Source organism: Sapajus apella, unplaced genomic scaffold (assembly GCF_009761245.1).
Source record: "Sapajus apella isolate SASKATOON/1434 unplaced genomic scaffold, GSC_monkey_1.0 scaffold25, whole genome shotgun sequence".
Lineage (NCBI taxonomy): Eukaryota > Metazoa > Chordata > Mammalia > Primates > Cebidae > Sapajus > Sapajus apella.
This window is the reverse complement of record NW_022436965.1, coordinates 6,166,818-6,189,727: the sequence shown is the minus strand read 5'-3', so window position 1 is coordinate 6,189,727 and position 22,910 is coordinate 6,166,818. Positions and strand designations below refer to the sequence as shown.

The following is a 22,910-nucleotide window of genomic DNA, read 5'->3' as shown; positions in this document are numbered from 1 at the left end:
TTACTCACTTACCATTACCTGTCTGCATGCTACTGACTTGTTTAAAACCCGTCATTGATTTCTTATGTTACCCTAGAACGAGGTCCAAAAGCCTTACTTTAGCCCACAAGCCTGGGTTTTCACAGCCAAGATGTCCCCCAGAATTAACTCCCCTGAGGATAAAAGGTTAAAAAAAAAAAAGAGTGGTAAACATTAAGACATAAAAGTATAAAGATATGTGCAGTAATTATAAAAATTCAAATTAAAACTAAACCAGAATATTTACATATTTATTAAATCTTTACAATCAGTAATTATAATCAAATACACAATTATATACAGGATTATATACATTTTGCCCAGACTTTTACATCACAGTACATAGTTTCCCTTAGAAATATTGTATACATTTATCACCAAACGATAAAATCCAACAACAGTAGTGTTACAGCACCTGTTAGTACAGACATCTTTTTCATAAATTACATCATAAGAAAATATACGGCTGTAAATTGGGCTTTTAAAAATGTCTTTTATAAAATCTGAACATACAATATTTCATTCACAGAATGTTTTTTTTTTTTCCTATGTTCTGACTGAAGCCTTGTGCATAAAACGACCGGCTGGAATATTTACTAAATTCTACCCCCTTCTAAAATTATAAGCAGTATTTGAATTACTTATGCTGAGCTTTCTTCATGATGAATTTGGCATGGGGTTTGGTGAGAGAACAAATGCTGGCTTTACTATAAAAATGTTGTGTGATGGTAACTTTCTAAAACTTCTTGAGAGAGTAATTATATTAGTGAAGCTAAAATCAGAGAGTGTACAATTTTTCATTTTACTAATACCGTAAAGAAAAAGGGAGAAGCGTTATGGCAAAAGTTAATTTGCTCTGAAACAATTATCCTCTTTCTGGAAGCCTATTACAATTTAAGAAAAGAAAACCTACCCAACAAAATAGCCCATACCAAACATATCTAGTAAATTACAATTCTTTTACACTTAAAACTTTATGGGAAAACTGCTGCAGATAAGGGTATCTCATTTCAATGGACTTTTATATGCAGAAAAAAACTCTGTTTTTAGTAGGTAAACAAGTTTTAAAACTTGAAAATACCTGAATTAAATACTTGCTCTACTATCTGTTAACTTTCAGCTAAAATCCACACTTGATTCCAGATTTGTAAACATTATATAAATCTTTCTTAGTCAAACAATTTTATGGCTGTGGTGATCACTTCAGCTCTACTTCTAAGCAGTCAACATTTAACTGAGGTAGACCAGATGTTTCTAAATTCGGGGTTTCACAGAATCCCCTGAATCTTTAGCAAGTTACTAAAATGTCTATAAAAGGTAACTAAAAAAAACAAAACATTAAAAAAAAAAAAAAAAAAAAAACTAATGCCTTTGGAATTTTTAATGAACTCAAGAACGACTCTGTGGCAGTATGTCAAGTACATAAATGAATGTAGAATCAATTACAACATCAGTGTTTTTAAACTGAACATTATGTCCTCTTTTCTTAATTAGGGAAAAATTGAGTGTCATTCCTTTGAGGTATTAAGAAAAATTGGTTAAATTTTTTCCTTTTCTTTTCTTTTTTTTTTTTTTTAAGGATTTACTTTTCTTAACAAGTGAACAATTTGCTTCTAAACGTCAATGAAGGGCAACAACTCCCTCTAATGGCCAAAGGAAGAGAGTGGCAGTAAGCTGGCTTTTCCATGTGTGTCACACAATCCTTCGTGCCATAGAGTTCTCCTTGTTGGAAAAGAAATTATGTTGTTTTGGTAACTTAGAAAAGTTAGATTTAGACAACAATGGCTTTCAGCTACAAATACAAAATCAAATCCATGTATATAAGGCTTCTGTAATCAATGTCTTAGAGGAACATCTGTTCATTTTCTCCAAGCCCCAGTCCTATAAATCAAGGCAAGTCAAGTAATTAAGCTTCAGCTATTTTGGCAGCTTTGCAATTAAAATGAACAAAGCACTATGTCTATCCTTCCATATACTATATATATATTATAGTTCTATCTTGTTACACCAAATCTCACATGCAGAGAGACTAAAATTATCCATTTTGGTTTCAGATATAATTAAGAGCCAGCCAATAAGGGTCTTGTATACTATTCTTTTTCCCCCTCCCCAAAGTGAATTCTCCATTACATTTACTACTCCCTGACTCAATTATGTTTAGTTGGAATATCTGAATGCAGGTATTTATCCTCTCAGAAAAGAATCTGTTTACCTGGGATCTAAGACATACTGTACACGAATATACATAACTACAATACAGCACTGCTGTTTTTAACAGCTCCACTTACAGCTCATCAGCATCTCACAACTGTGTTTTAGGGAAAGGTTATTGTGTAATGTCATGAAAAGAGAAAAAAATTACGTCTCTCAAATATTCCTTTAGAACTGATTCAGGCTAGTTTAAAAAAATAAATAAAATGAATAAAGCCATGATTTCAACTACAGGGCTGTCTACAGATATCAACAACAAAATTTTAAAAAATTTAAAACTTAAATGTGGCCAGCACCAGACTACAGCAACAAAAAGAAGGGGGTGGGGGAATTCTCGTTAAGCTATATGGCTATATGTACTTGCTACTGTACTTTTTTTTTTTTTTAAACACAGGTCACTATACACTAATTTTCAAGTCCATATCAGAAGGAATATCTGTTAAAAACAAAAACAAAAACCATGATTCAACAGAAAATGTGACAGACTCCTTAGGTGCAACTTTAGAAATCTAAGTTTCAAAGGAGAAAAACAGTAGTTACTCCAGGAATTTTAAAACACTAACCACAGTTTTATCATGGCTCTGTAAGACAGAAAAATGGAACAAAATGTATATAGCTGTTGGCGACATGAGCCTTGTGGCTCAAATTGCATACCAAACGGGATGGAGTAAGGCTGATGGCTTGAGGTAACCACCTCTATGAGAAATGAACTGGAAAAGACTTATCAGCTACCTTACAAGGACACAATGCTAGGTTCCATTTCAGAGTAGTCACGGCTTTCCCTACGGAAGGCCCAATGGGAGGTTCTTATTGCAACACCATGGTTTCTCCCTTGCTCCATTTTTTAGAACTCTTAGGTAAGCAATCTCCACAATATATTATATGACCTTTTTACCTGGTCCCACTGATTAGTCTTTATGCAGAGAACTCACTGAGAAAGTACACTGTCTTCACCTTTGGTTTAAATAAAAAGGACATTGTTAAGAGGGAACAAAAAAATCAAGTCATTTTGATCATTTGTCACTAAATGAAACAAGTGAAAGCGATGAGCAAAGACTGTTTTCACCATAAATGCATTTGCTTCATAACCACTTAGGTCACTTAAGAGCGTTTTTGTGAAGGCAGCATAATCAGAATGCCACAATACATCGTAGACATCTTCCCAAAAGAGCCTCTAACCCCAAAACCAAGAAAGGCGAGCTTCCTTTAATTAGAAGACTATCCAAACTCCTATTCCCCACTCCACTATTAAGTGAATTTTGTTTCTTGTCTCTCCACAGACTACAGAAATCTGGTTCCCAGGAATGCTCAGTAACCTTTGCCTGGCCTGAGGTGTTGCAGGGTGGTGCAGTGCTGCATTTGAAGGGGAATTGTGGATTACCATTTTTGATGGGACCATTTTAAACAAAGTCATTTCTAACAAAGCATGCTCCAGATTCTTATGGTAACTACGCCAGTCAGAACGTGGTTGTTCTCACCATACTTAACGCCTCCCATCAGAGAGCCTGCTTAGTATTAGGGTGTCTATTAACCACACACATTTACCTTCTCTTTTTAAATACCTACCAACAGATTGTTTAGCGAGTCATAGCTCATCCTTCTCCATCATTTCAAATGCTTCTATATCTTCATTCCAGTCTGCTAATATGGAGTCTATAGGCTGGACCTTTTTACCCCAGCTAACATTAGGATTGGAATCTTCCTCAGTTTCTGATTGTTCTTGAAGCTGGTTATCTAAATCTGTACATTCACCATTAAGATTTGTAGTCTCATGGTTTTCTGTGGGATTAGAAGTCTGTTCAGAAGCGGAAATGCTTGCAGCATTGTCCATATCTGCTGGAGATAATGATTCTGGGTAAGAGTTTAGAGAATTTTCCTCAGAAGACTCTTGATCAACCGAATCAACCTCCTGAGAACTTGATGAAACCTGCTCAGCACTCTGATTCTGAGAATCATTTTCAGGGGATGATTGTTCTTCATTTTCCATTTCAGGATCTGCATGAGAAAGAAACAAAACTCATGCTACTTCTCTAGAAAAAAGTACTTTCCAAAGCATACTGGTTTTTGCAAGAAGATGAAATAACAAGTTAAGGAGAATCATGTTAATGCAGAATGTGAACATCAGCAATGAAATGAAGATTGTCTTTATGCATTCACATTTTCCTATATATTCACTGTGCAGAATGTGTCAGTATTAGAAAATAAACGTTTTTCCAAATTGGAAGGAATGACAGTAACTAAGACTGACTTCGGTGGACATTAGTAAGCTGAGAAGTACACTAACCAATAATAATACTAAAATATACAGAGATTTGCAAGATATGGCTAAAATTTGTTAGATACCTTCAGCTTATACATGAGAACATATCAAATAGAATCCATTTTAAACAGCATATATCATTGCTATATTTTAAAATACTATTGCTTTGAAAAGTGAAATTCCTACTCAGTAAGCCATAAAGATGCAGATAACACAGATTTTTTTGAATGAGTGATTGATCAAAAATATTTTCACAAGACAAGAACTGAGATTATTTATAAAATTCTATTATTGTAGGCACATGAATTATAAGATATAGTCATTCTAAAATCCGCTGGAAGGTTAAACCTCTTATAATGAATATACAATGAGACCAATAGAGGCATTTTATTTGGGGTTCCTATAAGAAAGTGCTTAAAATAGCACTGACGCCCAAATGCTACATCCTGTTCAGTCTCTGCCTCTGTGATGCAGCTGGCCAGCAAGCGTCTTCCAAGTGATCACTCTGCACAGTGCTAGGGATAAAATGAGGAGCAATACCAAATGCTATACCTGCCCTTATGGGCCTTACAGTCCAATGGGGGAAAAAGATATTTACTATGCAAATAATCACAGAAAATACATAGAAAACTCAACCATGACATGTTATGAAAGAAAGATAGGGATGTTGGATGCTCAAATCCCTTATGTAAAATAACACAGTATTTTGCATATAACTGACACACATCCTCCCATACGCTTTAAATCATCTCTAGATTACTTATAATACCTAATACAACATAAATGTTAAGCAAATCATTGGTGTACTGCATTGTTTGGAGAATAATGACAAAAAAAAAAAAAAAGTCCGTGTATGTTCAATATATGGACTTTTCCTTCTTGAATATTTCCTATCCACAGTTGGTTGAATCCATGGGGGCAGAACCCACAGATACAGAGGGACAACTGTAAAGCGATTTGAGAGGTTCCTTCAGAAAGTGACACTGGAGCTGAGATTTAAAATACACGTAGAGATAATAGTCAAAGAAGGGAGGGCAGATGATTTATGTAAAAAACAGAAAAACCAAAGGAAATGGAGACATGCAGGAAGGTATGGGTGGGCACTGTTGGGACAGAGAAAACAATTCCCCAAAATATGGTGCTTCGGCATGCTGAATGCTTGGAAAACTGAAAGGCCTCAGAAATAAGCCTCAGAACCAAAATTTGTCTCTGACCTTCCCCTGCTTCCCCTGCCTCCCTGTCTCTATGATCCTCTTTCTGGAAGCAACTGAGGGGACTCTCTCTAGAATTTTCTTATCAAAGGAAGCTTCTTTCCAAAAGAAATGCAGTTGTCTCAAGAATCCCTCCCTAGGACTCTCATCAAACAGAAAAAAACTGAACCATCAGAGGCCAAGCGCAGTGGTTCATGCCTGTAATCCCAGCACTTTGGGAGGCTGAGGCGGGCGGATCACCTGAGGTCTGGAGTTCAAGACAAGCCTGGCCAACATGGTGAAATACTGTCTTTACTAATAATACAAAAAATTAGCCAGGCATGGTGGCGGACGCCTGTAATCCCAGCTACTTGGGATGCTGAGGCAGGAGAATTACTTGACCCCAGGAGGCAGAGGTTGCAGTGAGCTAAGATCACACCACTGTACTCCAGCCTGACTGACAGAGTGAAACTCTGTCTCAAAAAAAAAGAAAAAAAAAGCCATCAGACAAGAGTAGACTGGGGTCCTCACCACACCCAAACAGACTTTTCTTCTGGAGACAGCTCCAAGAGATTAGACTGGGGACTTTCTCTGGACAATATGCAAAGAGAATCATTTACCAATCATTGAGCATTGGGCCTATTCATTCCCTCGTATTCCTCTCCCGGAAGAAGAGGGTAAGCTTCAACCTTTTATATTTTGTATGGCTCCTGTGCACACATGTACACATAATTATTATGCTTTCTCTTGTTAACCTGGTTTTTTCTTTAAACAGAGTTGTCAGCTGTAACCCTTTATGATGGAGAAGAAAGGGATTCCCCCTTTCTGCCCCTACTACACACATATATTCACCCTGATTAGGTGGGATTACCTGACTCTGAAAGTTTACATTCCTAGGGTGTTTTTTTTTTTTTTGGGGGGGGGGGGGAGGGAAGTTGAGAGGTGGATTGAGGAGTTCCAGACAATCTCTGTCTTCTAAGCTGTGAAAAAGGTACAATTTAATTAGGCAATTAGGGAAACCAATGATGGGACCAAAGAAAGATGAAGGTAGCTGGCTACTGGCGGTTTATTTATCCTAGGTTCCCTAAATTCAAGAGAGAACAAAAAGAAAAACCTCCGGCCAGGCGCAGTGGTTCACACCTGTAATCCCTGCACTTTGAGAGGCCGAGGCACTGCCTGTAATCCCAGCTACTCGGGAGGCTGAGGCAGGAAAATTGCTTGAATCTGGGAGGCAGAGATTGCAGTGAGCCGAGATCATGCCACTGCATTCCAGTCTGGGTGACAGAGCAAGACTGCCTCCGGAAAAAAAAAAATCTCCAAGTTTTTTTCTCGATTCTATTATTCCAGATTAGAAGAAGAAGAGGAAAAGGTGTGGGGTTACCTGGTAATGAAGATTGTGCTTGTGATCAAACACTCTCCTAGGGTTACATATACAACATTATTTTGGAAATCTAGCTCATGAAATTGGGCAACAAAGTAGAATAATCAATGTAAATATAGAAAAAGATCAAATTATTTGTATTTTCAAATTGTGATCATATACTATCAAAGCAACTCTAATTTAAAAAACTATTAAAATTGATAAGTGAACTTGGTAAGGAGACTGCAAATATCAGAAACTCCTTTGTAGTAGCAATAACTAGCTAAAAATATAATCATTAAACCTTTTCATAATAAAAATAAAAGCTACAAAACACAGAATTAGATTTATTATAAAAGGTATAAGACCATATACTATAAAATCATAATGAGAACCCAAAACAAGATTTGATCAAATTTATAGGTATATTCTTAAAGGAAAAGTCTTAATATTTAACATTTTCCTAATTTATATGTAAAGTATGCAATTATATAATTTCAAAATGAATCTCATTTGTACTTCTTGTTTCCATTTTAGAACCAGATACAATTAAAGTTTCTATAGAACAGCATATGTCAAAGAAAGGTCATGAAATTCTAAGAAGAATCAGTGAGGGGGGACTTGCCCTATCAGATAATAAAATTTACTCGAAAAGCAAATTGTTGTATTATTGGTATGAAAATAAACAGACTAGTAGAACAGAAGGGCAAGTCTAGAAGCAGATCCAACTCGGCAAGAATATTTGTTATAAAGCAGGCAGTTTAGCTGAAGGAGATTCAGGGTTTGCTTCATAAATGGTATTTAGTAACTGACAACTCAATTGGAAAGAAAGACTTATATTTTAAAATTCCATATGATTTAGCGACCAATATGTAAAAAATGGTTTAAAAATGCCAGAATAATTTAGGAAAATATTATGTAAAAATAGGATGGAGTGATCTTCTGAAGTGAGAAGGGAGACCCAGGGGTCTTAAAGAAATTAATTATTTCTAATTACATAAAAATGTTATAAAAGTTACATAAACAAAGTGAAAAGATGACACGTTGGGAAAATTGTGTGTGTGTGTGTGTGTGTGTGTGTGTGTAACCTCTGTCTCTATGTGTGTGTGTCTTTTCCAGATAATTCATAGAACTTCTATTTCTTTATGTGTATGTATGTAAATACAGAAAAAGAAATGCACACAAATAGAGAGATCCTATAAAATACCTAGAAAAGACAATCTTATTTAAAGAAGGCTAAACATATGACTAGGCAATCCAAAAAGAGAAAAAATAAAAAATTTACCTATAAAGGGAAATATGCTGACTAAAATTAGGAAGAAACATATACTCTCATATCTTGCTGGAAGGGATGTGAGCTGCTACAATCTTTTTTGGAATGCAACTTGCAACATCTATTAAAGCTAAAAGATCCATATCCTTTCCGCCACCATTCCATTTTAGTAAACCTCAAAATTCTAGAAAAGTAAAAGTATGCATATGTAAGAAGATATGTACAAGAATGTTACCTACACCATTGTATACAGTGGCAAAACAAAAAACCTGGAAACAGTGTGGATGCCTAATAGTGAGATGTTTAAATAAATTATGGTACAGTCACAATACAAAATGTAATGTAGCTTTCAAAATAATAAATTATGCTATCCTACTAGCTTGAAGGAATGTCTTTAATATAGCTTTAACTGTAAAGAGCAAGTTAATGAACACTACATATATTTAGAAATGAGAGAGAGAGAGAGAGAGAAACTTTGAAGATACCCATAGAAGAAAATATTTTAGTTTTCACAAGTTGAAGGAACTATGGAACTACTAAAAATGTCAGAGAACTATAAAAAGAAAAGTTAAAATCTGCTACACTGCTACAAATCTTGATCCTAAGCTGCCTGTTTTCATCAGTATGTGCCATCAAAGACCTAAGAGCACAACAACCACAATATTAAATTCAGGAATGGTACATCAGAAATACAAGAAAAAATAATGGAGAAAATCTCAAAATACAGAGAAAAGAAAATCAGTACGTTTAAATAATAAAACAGGAAGTGAACCTTAGCAAAGACTTAGAGATTGGATGTTGTACAACCATTCATTCATTCATTCATTCATTCATCTGTACATTAAATGTTTACTGAAAGCAAGGAATATAGAGATGAGAAGCAGGCAAAGAACTATATAAGTATCATAGTAGAACTGTATTATAAAGACACCCTTGGCAGGTGCAATGGCTCACATCTGTAATCCCAGCACTTGGGGAGGCCAAGGCAGGTGGATCATGAGGTCACGAGTTCAACACCAGCCTGACCAACATGGTGAAACCCCATCTCTACTAAAAAAACAAAAATTAGCCGAGCATGGTAGCACACGCCTGTAATCCCAGCTACTCAGGAGACTGAGGCAGGAGAATTGCTTGAACCAGGGGTTGCAGGTGAGCCAAGATCATGCCACTGCACTCCATCCTGGGCAACAGAGCAAGATTGTGTCTCAAAACAAAACAAAACAAAACCCTTAAATTTTACCTGGGAGAATAACAGAAAATTTCCTAAAGTTGGCATTTGAAATTTAGGATGTCTAAATAAATGTTCTCAAAGAGGAAAAGGGCCATGAGGAAGGGGATAGGGATTGACTGGGAACTTGCAGAAAAAGGGAAGAGATGGTGCAAACGTGAAAATGCATGAGAAAACGTGCCTTGGATGGAGAAGGGGAAGTTAAGTATCAACTCTGCTAAGAAGAACGTTTCAAATGTTTCTCTCCAGGTAGAGTTTATCTGCATATGTACTAGATTTTTCTCCTTGGGATCAAATCCTTTCCAACAGCAACTTAAGGTCTATGGTTCAGCTGGAGAACATTCACCCCAATCAAGTTCAGTGGGGGATAATCAGGAAAAGTGGCCCTGCCTGACTTAAATCAGAGCAAGGCAAAGAATGGAACTTTCTTTTTCTTTCTTCCATTTTCTCTGCCTCTTTACCAGATAGACACAAATAGAGTAGGCTGAAAACATCTGTCTAGAGCCCTTAAGAAACTATAGGCTCACACTCCTAAGTTGCAAGCATGACAATGTATTGGAACGTAAAAATGCTGATGTTTCTTCCCCGTGAGAAATACTATTGAAAAAAGGAAATTTAATTGTAAACTACTTCAATTTAGACCTAAAGGTAACAACACATCGCCTTTTGTTTGTAGGCACAGGGTTGGAATAATTAAGTACCTTTATGAACTGAAATTCTGGGGAAATGAAACACTGAGAGACATGATAGGGAAAACTCTGTTCAACTATAGACTGTGGAGAGCTTAACTTTCAGAAGTGCCACAGGTTTGACCTAAGGAAGCAACACCACTTGATAAACATGCTAATGCTTTTTAGCTTCTAAAGAAGAATGTGTAATAAGATAACCAGAAAACTTCTGCTAGCAGAACAGCTTCAGATATGTCTATACTAATGGCATGGACTTACCAGAGTAAGACAGGGGCGAAGGCTTTTTAGGGCTTCTACTTTCTGTATTAATATATGAAAAGGACTGCTAAATCAGCACTGTGTGACTTCACAGGGAAAGTATGTGTTTGTGGAATGACATTTCTAGAAAAGGCAATCTGGAGAACATTTTATTGTGCAGATTTTAAGGATGTTATTATTTAGTGTACTTATATAATCCATCAACTCGTCCCTGTGATGGTACAGTGCAGCCAGATACATAGTTGGGAGACAGAAAAGGGTGCTTTCTGAATCTTGTTCAGTATTTCTCAAAGTATAGCTGAGGAGGCAGCTACAACACAGTCACCTAGGACGTTTGTCCGAAGTTTCAGATTCTGATTCCCAACACTCAGAAAGTCTGATTCAGTATTTGGAGCAGGACTCAGAAGCCAACACTTTTAACAAGTATATAGGTTGATTCTGACACGGGAGAAACGCTGACGTATGTGGTAGTGGTACAGGACAAATGATAACCACTACGGACTGTGTAGCTTCTTAGGATACTATCCTAGTGAATACATTTGTTGATTTCATAAAACTATTATCACTGATTTCCGTTACATTAACAAATACGAACAATTATGCTGTATCTTGCTGCTAATTAATATAGCTGTATAGAGAGGGCTATGACACAAAAAGGGAGCTTTTCAATACTTCTATCAAAAGATCACTCTATAACAATCACAGTTCAATACATTTATAGACTACCAAAACTCTTCAAAAAATATCTTTTAAATAATGTCCTTTTAATGCAAGGTCCTTAAGGGGATACTATTTACCAAGATTTTTAGTAAAATTACTCATGTCTCAGTATAGGAAGCGCATGCTTTACCATAAGCCTGTAGTCCTAACCCATGTACCCCACACACACGAGTTTTTAAAACAACTCAAGACCTTAAATATTTTACCTTATGCTCTAATAAAAAGTGATCAAAGTGATACATACCAAAACAATAATGCCTTTGTTAGAGTGACTCTTACATGGACATAGACATAGAATTCATCTATTATATGGGATGTATAATTATTAGAATTTGTTATGACAGAATCAATTAAAATCTATTATTACATGACAGCTGACTAGACATGAAAATAATCTAATTACAACAGTTATCAGTATCCACTGAAACAAAATAATATATGTACTTGTGTGTGTGTATACACACATACATATATAATTTAAGGCTTATTAATGCAAGATACTTACTACTATTAATAATGTAGCTTGGAATCATTTTACCTTTTAATATTGCTGCTGAAATTCCAGTGGTAGCACAAAATAAGGGGGAAAAAAAGCAAATGCATTAGAGTTACATGAAATAATAATTGGCCTATGTGAGATGTACCTAAATGCACATAGGTAGGCAAGAAGATCTGAGTTTAGAAAAGAACCCAGGAAAAAAACAAATCAGTTATACAGAGGATTTAAGATTAGAAAACCTGTGTATTCTGTTCTGTTTCCATGTATATATTGTTATATACAAACATCCTACTCACTCCATTGCTCTTTCTTACTTGACATAAATGCTCTTAAATAATTGACATTTCAAAAAATCTCAAAGAAGAATAAAGCAATACAAGAAGCCAAAATTAGGCTAGCATGATTATGTTAGCATGATCATCACCAAACTTTTTTTTTGAAAAATGTCTCACTTGGATTGAATCAGATTCCTACATATCTATCAAACACCCCAGGGATATATAACAACCCCATACTATTATACAACTTCATGTATTTAAGGGTATGGGAGGACTTCAGCTCTCTCTACGGGTCTCTCCATCGGACAGGAAAGACTGCTACCACAAGCAAGATCACAGCCTGTGTCTGAAGGCTCATCTTCCCTCATTTCTCCTCCATCCCTGGGTGTGAAACTATGTAAGAATGCTAGTAAGTCCTTGCATTTATATAGTAATTTGGGTTTCAAAGAGATTTCAAATTATTAACATACATTTTGGTCTAGAGAGGACTATCTACTCTCATAAATTAACACAAGCTATCTTGTTTTTCAGAAACAGCTGTTTGTGACCCTTATAAATATCCATGTGATAAACTTAGATCTCATTGGGAAGAAGCTGCTAGACTTCTATTGCCTTCACCAAGACAGTGGTCATTTGATTATAGGTGGCCTGTTGAGACTAACTACTATCTATATTGTACACAACATTCTATATATGTCTTCTTATTCCTTATAAAAGACATGTAAGGTGTGGCATCCATGAAATCAAACGGTGAATATTTCTGGATGTTAAAATGGCTTTAACATTCAGAAGTACTCTCTTGTATTTTTATCAACTGAACAGACTCATGACAAAAATTACAAATGACACATAAAAAATATTTCTAAAAACATCCTAATTCAGAAAACAAAGCAAAATAAATGTTTTATTTCCCAAAGAAAAATATATTTTGAAATCATCTTCTAAAAATTTTACTTTTACCAGTGAACCCAAAAAAATTTTGTGTTACTCATTCTTGTTATCAAACTAGCAAAATCAATACTAAGTTGCATTAAAAAACAAATGGCATTTTACTCTTACCTCGATCTTTTGCTTTATCAGAAAGGAGCACTTCCACCTCCTCATATTCCCGGACGGCATCCAGTATGATACTTCCTTCTTTGCTGAATAAGAACAGCATAGGGATCTTGATGTCATCCGTATCCTTTCCATCACCTGCCATCTGGAACAGAGGGGCAGTATCACTGCTGCTCCCCTCATTGTCATCTAGCCAGAAAATAAATACAGCAAACATCAAAACACCCAGACATTAAAAAGATCTATCTACCAGTTGCTACTGATTTTTACACTGACAGAGTTAATTTTATCCATCAAGAATCATAAAAACAAACATAACTTTTAGACCCACTAATTCTCATAGAAATGTATCCAAAGGAAATAATACAAAAGAAGCAAAAAGCTCTATGCCCAAAGAATTTTACTAGTTATAATTGTAAACAACTGTATACCATTATAAGTAAACTAATAATGACCTACTTGATAGGACACACAGAATAATGCATTAAAAAAGTAGAATCCAGAATTCTATAATTATGACTATAAAAATTTCATATACTTATGGAAAAGCCTAGAAATGAAAAAATTCAATGAGTTGGAGTATAGTGATAGAAGTATGAATGAATTTTCTTGTTTAAAATTTCCACTAGTGGCATGATTACACTGTTTTACCAAACTAAATATGGATAGTCCTTTTTTATATAATGCACAAAAAGAATAGTTATGATTATAGTGCTTTTTCCTCTATAAGCTGAACTAATCAGTATTGCTATTTTGCACTGGTTAAATAAACATAGTAGGACTACTAATAGTAGTGGTACTAGTAACATGCTGTTTTTCTGGAGACAACAATCATGGCCACCTCCAACTCGCATGCCAGTCTCCCAGAAGAAACTGTCTGTCCTGTCTCAGAGCACTTGCTCTCATAGTTCCTGTTAAGTGCAGAATGTATGACCCATCCTCTTAGTAATAACTGATTAGACTAAAGATGGCTATGTGACTCTGAGTCTCTCTGGGGGACCTGAAACTGGCACACAGAAAGACTGTTTCAGTTAGCAGGGTAATTTGTTATTTCAGTGGAAAAAGATCCAAGGGGATGCAGATCTGCTAACAATACTGTAAATACTGTTAAAGTAGTACTTATCCTATGCCTGCTATTTTGTCAAGAAATTTTATATATATTATCTTGAAACCTTACAATCACCTAAAAGATATTTATTATCACTTTCACTAGAGCTCAAAAATTATTCTACTAAATAAACATTTTTTTTTTTTTCTTTTTTTTGAGACGGAGTTTCACTTACGTTACCCAGGCTGGAGTGCAATGGCGCGATCTCGGCTCACCGCAACCTCCGCCTCCTGGGTTCAGGCAATTCTCCTGCCTCAGCCTCCTGAGTAGCTGGGATTACAGGCACGCACCACCATGCCCAGCTAATTTTTTGTATTTTTAGTAGAGACGGGGTTTCACCATGTTGACCAGGATGGTCTCGATCTCTTGACCTCGTGATCCACCCGCCTCGGCCTCCCAAAGTGCTGGGATTACAGGCTTGAGCCACCGCGCCCGGCCTAATAAACAGATTAAAAAAGTAAAGCTGGGCCAACGTTATGCTGCAATTTTGTGGTAGAGCCAGGAACTATACTCTCATGTGTCTGCCTCCAAAGCCTGCATCTTTGTGGAGTAATGGAAATTCTCAATGGCTCCCCACTGGAGGGGGGCACAGCGTAATTCTTACCCTTTAGGGGTGACGGATCTCATGGGCACATTTTCTTATCCATGGTACTGAATGTTTTTACCACTCAGTCCTACCTCACCCTCACACCTAACCCCAAGTATTTTCACGGACGTTAATATACAGAAACTCAAATCCAGACTTTTAAAAAAGATGTTAGATACCTAGAAATTAAGAGTCATTGAATTACTTAACCTTTACGTTGTCTAGGTGACGTAAAAAAAAAAAATGACAAACTCTTTGATAAAATTTTAGAAAATAAAAGAAAAAAAATCCTAAAAATTTTCTCCCCTTAAGTCAACACGATGACATGGAGGATTTCTTACCAATAACAATGCCACCAATGGCTCCGGCATTCTGGATGTTGCGTGCCTTTTCTGCAAACATGCACTGTCCTCTTTGTATCAATGCGATTTTTCCCATCACGGCCTCAGGGTTAGTAAGCTCTGAACAACCATTGTATGGTTTACTGCTTGCAACAAATCCTCTTGTCTGTCAGAAATCAAACTAACTTAAATACTTTAGTCTTCTCAAATGGCAATCAAGTCATTAAACCTCAAAATCTAGAACTTTAAGAGAACTATAACTCATTTCTTTTCTAATAACATAGCTAATATATATTCAGCATAAATTTTTGTTTTCAACATTTTGCATATCACACTATTCAATGTTTCTAGAGAGCATTTTTACGTAAGCTACAAAATCTGATATTTACGATGACCCTGAGCAAAACAATACAAATAACATTTCCATTTCTCATATGGGGAAATTGAGACTCAGGTTATGTATTTGCTCACAACGTTAACGCAAGTTAGTAAGTGGCAAAGTTAGGATCTATAGGCAGATTCACTACAATTATAATAGCTGGAAACCGATTTGAAATGTGCACTGGTAGTCAGAAAAGTTTTTGAAAGAGGAAAAAAAAAATGGACTTAGTCTATATGGATCTCCAAGCAGTTATTTTTCCCAGAAAAATTAAATCCAACAAGGAAACTGATTTTTTAAAGACATTACTATAAAGATGTTTTAATATCCTTCATTCTCCTAAAATGTAAATTCTGCAAGGGCTTGGATCTTCATTGGTTTTGTAAACTGACATAGCAAAACAGTGCACAGACTGTATAGTAGGCACTCAATCGACAGCTGAATGAATCAATCTGTATAGCTTCTACATGGTTTAAAATGCACAGGAGAAAAAAAGTCTAAATTAGGAGTAATAGAGTGAAGAGAACACTGGCTTTAGATTGTCATGATAATTGGGCTCTGGTCCCAGCTCTGCAATCAATTAATTAGATGAACTTGTGAATTGTTTAGTTATGTAAGTCTTTGTTGTCTACATTATAACTATAGAGGATGGACTGGCTTAGTGATCTTCAAAGTTTGCCCAGTGGAACCTCAGGGTCCCAGGCTTTCTCCAGAGCTTCTTCTGTGCTTTTAGCTGTTTTCTACATTAAGCTCCTTGGTTAGATTTTTGTTCAAAGAAAGATCCTAGTGGCTTTTAGAAAGTCTAAACGTTTTAGATCAATTAAAGGTACTAAATTAGAAAACAGACCAAGAAATTGGATAGAACCTCAATAATATTTTGGTTAAAATTCTATAAGCATGTTAAATATGTAAATTATAACTAAAAGTTTTCAAGATATGCTTTTACTTAAATCCAGGAGACTGACTATTTCGGTTTTTAAAATACATTAAAACTACTAAATTAGAGAAGAGACTAAGAAATGAGGCAATACTTAATATTTTAAATTCAGTTTCAAAAACTATATTTTAAGTATACATACCTCTTTATGTTTAGACAAATCCAACCCAAATTGAGCTGGTCCAGCAGTCAATACTACCCTGCCAAAAAATGGGTGGGAAACAATTTGTACAGCTCGTGGGGGCAGCTGCTGTTCTTTTTGTTGCTGACTTGACAATTCAATCATCTCCTGCATGAACCTCAACCCATCTTCAGCATCAATTGAACTAGCAGCCTATGAAAAAAACAGATTCATTTTATCCTTCCTTTCTGGAAACTTCCACCAATTTTTTGACTACCTCAAGACACTGTATTATAGTATTCTACTCTAAAATTTCTTTCACTTTAGAACACCACCAAGTATTTATGTCCTTATTTGTCCTCAAAAATAATACTTTTAGAAATAATATTTCCGAAAATAACTTCTCTATTTTTTTTTTTATCGATGTCACTTTCACTATTCTATAAACCACTTTTGATTCAGATTGAGAACTGGACTTCTACCAAGTGCTCAAATACTCATTTTTCTTATTTTCCCCACTGGCTTTCCCTCTGAAGAAATAAACCTCATACCTGACCCACACTTTCCCTCCTTGAAATAGTGAACAACCAGATTCAATTTGATTCAAAACTTATGTGTCAAGCACTTATTCCATTTCAGCACTTGCCTAGGCACTGGAGACAGTCCTTAAGCAGTTTGTGTCTGGAGGAGAAAGACATGTAAAGTTAGCTATGATAAAACTTCTCACGCGGGAAAGTGGAAATGAGCACAGACCAGGGAACAACTGATTTTGCTTGTGTGTTCCTGGGAAAGATTTAGAATGACATTTGAATTGAGTCTTAACAGAGGGAAAGTTGACTGACTGACTATAATAGAAAAAAGAAGATGATTCCTTACACTTTACAGGAAAAACCAACAAGACATAATAGGAGTTAGAGGATGGGAAAGGACAGAGAGGAACCGGGAGACAGAGAAAAGTTCAAACCTATCCTCAAATTTCTAGTTTTGATGACTTAGAGAATGATGATAGGTTTTACTGATAGGGAGAACCAAAGAAGGAAACACAGGTTGAGGTGAGGGCAGAAAGGGAGTAAAGAAGAAAGAGAGAATTCAAGTTTGGACAGATTGAGATTGAGATATAAGACGTATGACAGGTAGGTGAAAGCTGAATTTAATATTAAAGTTAGGAATCAGGATTCATATACATATCTAAGAAGTCATATGTATAAAGATGATAACTAAGCTTATAGAAATAGGTGAAACTGCTGAAGAAGATTATATAGAGAAAAGACTATCATCCGGATTCTTGGAAACTTTACATTGAGTGTTTGGGCCAAGGAGAGCTGCAAAGCAATAAACAGAGAAGCAGAAGAAGAACTTTGTTACTGACATATCCTGGAAGCCAAGAAGGGAAAATGTTTCATGAAGGGTTCAGCCAATAGTTACAGAAAAGTCGAATCATAGAAGGATTAAGAGGCCACTTGGTGATTATGCCATCAGCAGCCTAACTAAGTAAAAGCACTGTCACAAGAGATGTCACTCCCACTATTGGGAGTGAGGGCAAATCAAACATAAGGAAGACAAACACTCTTACAAGCAGGATGTGGCAAGAATATGGATGAGATGAAACTTGAGGGTGTGATGCAGTTGTGGGAGGGCTGAATTTGAGATTAAGGGATACCTGAATATGGTTCTAGGTTAAAAATTATTCAGCAAACTATGTGGTTTTCTTAGAATCAATTTACTAATAAGGTAAATAATTTAAAGACTTCATGTTATAAAAACTTTTAAAGTAAAAATCAGTAACAATTTCTCAAAAAGACATGTTATCTTTCCTAGGCACAGACAAATAAATGCCTATGATGAACAAAATACTTAAGACTCAGGTCAAGTGCACGTGTATTCACCTAGTTAAGAGTTGCAGGTAGCAATAGCAATCCTCGCTCAGGATCGAGTTGTAAAGCCCAAAATGAAAAAGAGCCAAGAGATTCCTTGAGAAGAGAGAATCGAAACTCAATGAAAATATTAAAAATGCCATGCTGATTGAAGGGGGAAATGCAAATGCAACAGTGACACAAGTACTTAAAGATGTGAATGCACTGAAAAAACCACACAGTATACTGTATAAAAAGAAAAATATTACAAGACCTTTTCAGGATCAGACATCATTGGAATTCTTTTGAAATAAGTCTGACTGTTCTTTATTCATGTTTGGCTCCCATAACAAGAAGTGGCCAAATAATCTAGTCATAGGTCATATGTATGACTACCACGTGCTGGGAATGATTGAATTAGGTATTGAGAATTTTGTCTCTCTAAAAGACATTAATAGAACAATAAATGTCCTGAGGGAACAAAACCCATGCTAATATTTGCTGGTGATGATTTTGATGTAACAGAAGATTATAGAAAACTAAAAAGTCTTCTTATCGATCTCTTCAGAGGCACTACAGTATCAAATATCCGCCTGGCTGGATTAGAGTATATTCCGCACTTCACTGCGCTGAATGGGAAGATTTACTTTAGAAGCTATAAGTTGCTGTTAAAGAAATCTGGCTGCTGAACATCACAGATTGCATTGGAAGAGATGGGACCCTAATTGGATCTGATTCTGAGGAGGACACACCTGGCATCAGATGACTTTTATAAATTATCTATGAAAATGCCAAAAGCTCTCAAGCCAAAAAAGAAGAAAAGTATCTCCCATGATACTTTTGGTACAACTTATGGAAGGATTCATATGCAGAAGCAAGACCTAAGCAAACTACAAACCAGGAAAATGAAGGGGGTGAAGAAGTCACCTGCAGAAAGGATAACAGAAGACCAGGAGAAAAAGTAAAAAAGAATTTTAAAAATTGATGGAACTTAAAAAAAAAAAAAAAAAAGACTCAGCAGCTCTTTGGAAACTAAAATGACGTAAAACAGAGATATGAATATTAAAACTAATTACTAGCTTTTGAAGGTATGTTGGAAAAAAATAGAGGAAAGCCAATGGACTGAGAAACAGAAAACTTAGATTTGAGTCCTACATTTGACCATATTAACTTCAGCAAATTACCCAACCTATGTCTGATTTATTTAATTGTTTTATAGTAGAAAGGAGTTGAATTAGATGACTCTCCAAGATACTTCCAAGCCCTAAAATTCTGGTTCTCTCACTTTAAACAATATATTTAAAGTGTTTAAAAAGTTGAATGCCAGTATTTTATTAAAGCTAATGCGACCAAAGAAAGCAGGGCGGAGACAGTATCTAATTAGTGTAGCAATGTCTTACTTGGATTGCATGTTGGACCAACTGGACTCTCCCATCTTTGAGGTGAATCAAACTCACCCCCATCTTCTTCAGGATTTCTAAATGCTCAGGGTTAGTGGCCATGAAATCTCTGGCTCTCAGAGGGGGTTTAGCTCCACTCCTGAAACTCTCCTCTCTGCTAAAAGTAATTACAGGCAAGGCTTAAAAAACTATGAGTTAGAATTGGCAAAAAACACATGCCAAATAAAAATAATGTTACTTGCAAAACTGCTTATTTTAGAACTAGTGGAACTGGAATAACCGGAAACAAGTATTTTCTTACATATAACTTAGGTTAACATGTGGTATAACTTTCAAATATAACATTTTCTAGTTATAAAAGTATGTATATTATCTACATACTTTATCATTAGTCAGCAGAACTCTATTTAAAGGTACAGAACAAGTTTGCTTGGGGATTTGTTACTATTGATGTTATCCTTTAAAAACACGGATTTTTCTCCCAATATTTTAAAATCAAATCAATACTTGCATCAGTGAATAATAACATTTATGTAAAAACAGTTTTTAAAAAAATCCTTGCAATGGCCTTTTGAATATAACCATTCGTCAGAAAATGAACTCATTAAGCCCAACAGTTCTAACAAGCAAGAATAAGTACTCCCTCAAAAAATCAAATCAAAACAAACAAAATCCCTGTATTTTCACTAAACAGAAACTATAGACCAAAGGAAATCTTTTTTTTTTTTTTTTTTTTTTTTTTTGAGTTGGAGTTTCGCTCTCGTAGCCCAGGCTGGAGTGCAATGGCATGATCTCGGCTCACTGCAACCTCCGCCTCCCAATTCAAGCGATTCTCCTGCCTCAGCCTCCCAAGTAGTTGGGTTACAGGTGCCTGCCACCACGCTCAGCTAATTTTTTGTATTTTTAGTAGAGACGGAGTTTCACCATGTTTGCCAGGCTGGTCTTGAACTCCTGACCTTAAGGTGATCCACTCACCTCGGCCTCCCAAAGTGCTGGGATTACAGGCATGAGCTACCATGCCCAGCCAGAAAATATCTGATGAAACTATTCCATGAAAAATGAGTTATAGTTAAAAACTGTTACATGCTGCCCACTATTATTATTTTAGTTCATAAAACAAAAGATATATTGAAAGGTTCCATAATAAAAAAGATATTAATGCAAAACAAGCTTTACTATCTAAATTTACTAATAATTTTTATTTTAACCAGTGATAGACTACATACCTCAACATTTTCGGCCTACATAAATGTCTTCTTGGTTGTTGTTAATGATCCCTAAGTTCTCTGTCATTTATTAAGAAATAACTTTGATATTAGCAAATATAAAATAATATATCTTACACTCTGATGATGCCTCTAGGACAGCTCTTATCCACCACATTTTTCAAGGGTTCACGAATACTTTGAGCATACAATGGGTCATTAGGGAAGAGGATCTGAGTATTTGGACAAGTCCAATCAAAGTTACTGTCATCCAGTTCTGTATATTCTGAGGTCTACAATATAAAAACATTTATGCATTTATATAAATAGAAATAATTATTTTACTTAACATAGTTTTTAAAAGGAAACAGTTAATGAAATATATAAGTATATGCAATAAAAGGATGCAATAAAAGAAAAAATAAGAAAATGTATATATTTAGTTTCTTTTTATCATACATATATTTATTATATTCTAGCCATGATTACTCTTCACTTGGAAAAATAAAACATATAGAAATAAAAAAGAGAAAAAGACATTTAATTTAAAAACTCACTGTGTTCTTCTTAGCGATGCTTTGATTTGTAGTAGATAGCCAAAGAGGTAACAGATGAGCTTCTGTTGTAAAGATGTAATCTTCTATGTCAAATATAATGTCTTCTTTATCAGCAAATAACAGGTAAAGATATTTAAACATTTCAGCCAAGAAGAAAGAATCCATTCTAAAATAAAAAGTCACAAATAAATATAAATAGATAAAAATAATTTAAATGCCAACTATATGAAAGTCATAGAGTCAAGGTTAATAATCCTATCTACGCCAATTTAGATGTTCAAAGAACTACAGAATGTATCAATCTCCCAGGGGCAGAATAACTTTGACTCCAAGTATATTCCATGTTAATGAAAAAGACAGGAGGAACTGTTTACTACACCAATACACTGAATCTTGTCAATAATGCAGACAAGATTTTCCCATAGGCCTTTCAAGGAAGGAAAGTTCTCCATTTCTTCTACAGAGAATCTACAGCAGGGAGGTAACTGATGAATTTTACTAGTGAGAATCATATAAGAATCTTCAACTAAAGAACTGGAAAAAGTCATAAAAATTTGATGGAATTTCTTATATAGCTAAGTACAATACAAAGTCACATGGACTACAATTATAACATTCTAAATATTTATTTACCTGTTAAGAAGGGGATGTGGAGAAATAAAGAGAGTGAACTATATGTCTTTTTACATACGATTTAATATTATACTGTTTTAACAACAATTTTAGACAAGTTAAAAGTGTCAGGAAAAGAGCATAGCTGGTAGATGGAGTCACAGTAATATTAAATTGAATTTACTATTCCCCAAAGCATCCTAGGTTTTGGCAGTAATAAATAACTTCTAGTTTACTGGACGGGTTGCACAGTTTCATACCTCTGGCCAAGCACAATTCCTGGCACATAGTAGGCACTCAATAAATGTTTACTAAGTTAAATAAAAGTTTAAACAGCATGATTAAAGAATGAACTGGAGAGGCAGTAGAACACAGAGATAAGGAACAATGGGCTTTGGAAATAGATCTTCTGCTAATTAGTTCTGTCACCATGAGGACATTATATAATGACTATGAGCTTCAGTTTATTCTTCAGTTAATTCTTCTTCAACAGAAGAATATTGTTATAAATAATATAAAGGGCCGGGCGTGGTGGCTCAAGCCTGTAATCCCAGCACTTTGGGAGGCCGAGGCGGGTGGATCACGAGGTCAAGAGATCGAGACCATCCTGGTCAACATGGTGAAACCCAGTCTCTACTAAAAATACAAAAAAATTAGCTGGGCATGGTGGCACGTGCCTGTAATCCTAGCTACTCAGGAGGCTGAGGCAGGAGAATTGCCTGAGCCCAGGAGGCGGAGGTTGCGGTGAGCCGAGATCGCGCCATTGCACTC

The 22,910-nt window shown here is 35.6% G+C and overlaps 1 protein-coding gene and 1 pseudogene across 14 annotated transcripts in view; one reads left to right on the top strand and one right to left on the bottom strand.

Annotated features, from left to right (window-relative positions):
* Nucleotides 1–241: 241 nt before the first annotated feature.
* Nucleotides 242–22,910, bottom strand: part of EDEM3 (ER degradation enhancing alpha-mannosidase like protein 3) — a 66,409-nt gene continuing 43,740 nt past the window's right edge. For 3 of the 14 annotated variants that reach the window (XM_032291161.1, XM_032291174.1, XM_032291173.1), the window contains 8 exons: nucleotides 21,528–21,693; nucleotides 21,109–21,263; nucleotides 19,766–19,922; nucleotides 16,534–16,725; nucleotides 15,076–15,241; nucleotides 13,044–13,229; nucleotides 11,713–11,760; nucleotides 242–4,224 (listed from right to left, as the gene is read on the bottom strand). In XM_032291161.1, the coding sequence (XP_032147052.1) occupies nucleotides 3,815–4,224; nucleotides 11,713–11,760; nucleotides 13,044–13,229; nucleotides 15,076–15,241; nucleotides 16,534–16,725; nucleotides 19,766–19,922; nucleotides 21,109–21,263; nucleotides 21,528–21,693 (1,480 nt within the window). In that variant the 3' untranslated portion in view covers nucleotides 242–3,814. The remainder of the gene's footprint in view (nucleotides 4,225–11,712; nucleotides 11,761–13,043; nucleotides 13,230–15,075; nucleotides 15,242–16,533; nucleotides 16,726–19,765; nucleotides 19,923–21,108; nucleotides 21,264–21,527; nucleotides 21,694–22,910) is intronic. The other 11 variants (XM_032291165.1, XM_032291163.1, XM_032291166.1 and 8 more) reach the window with 11 other exon arrangements.
* LOC116560280 lies at nucleotides 18,447–19,360 on the top strand (annotated as a pseudogene).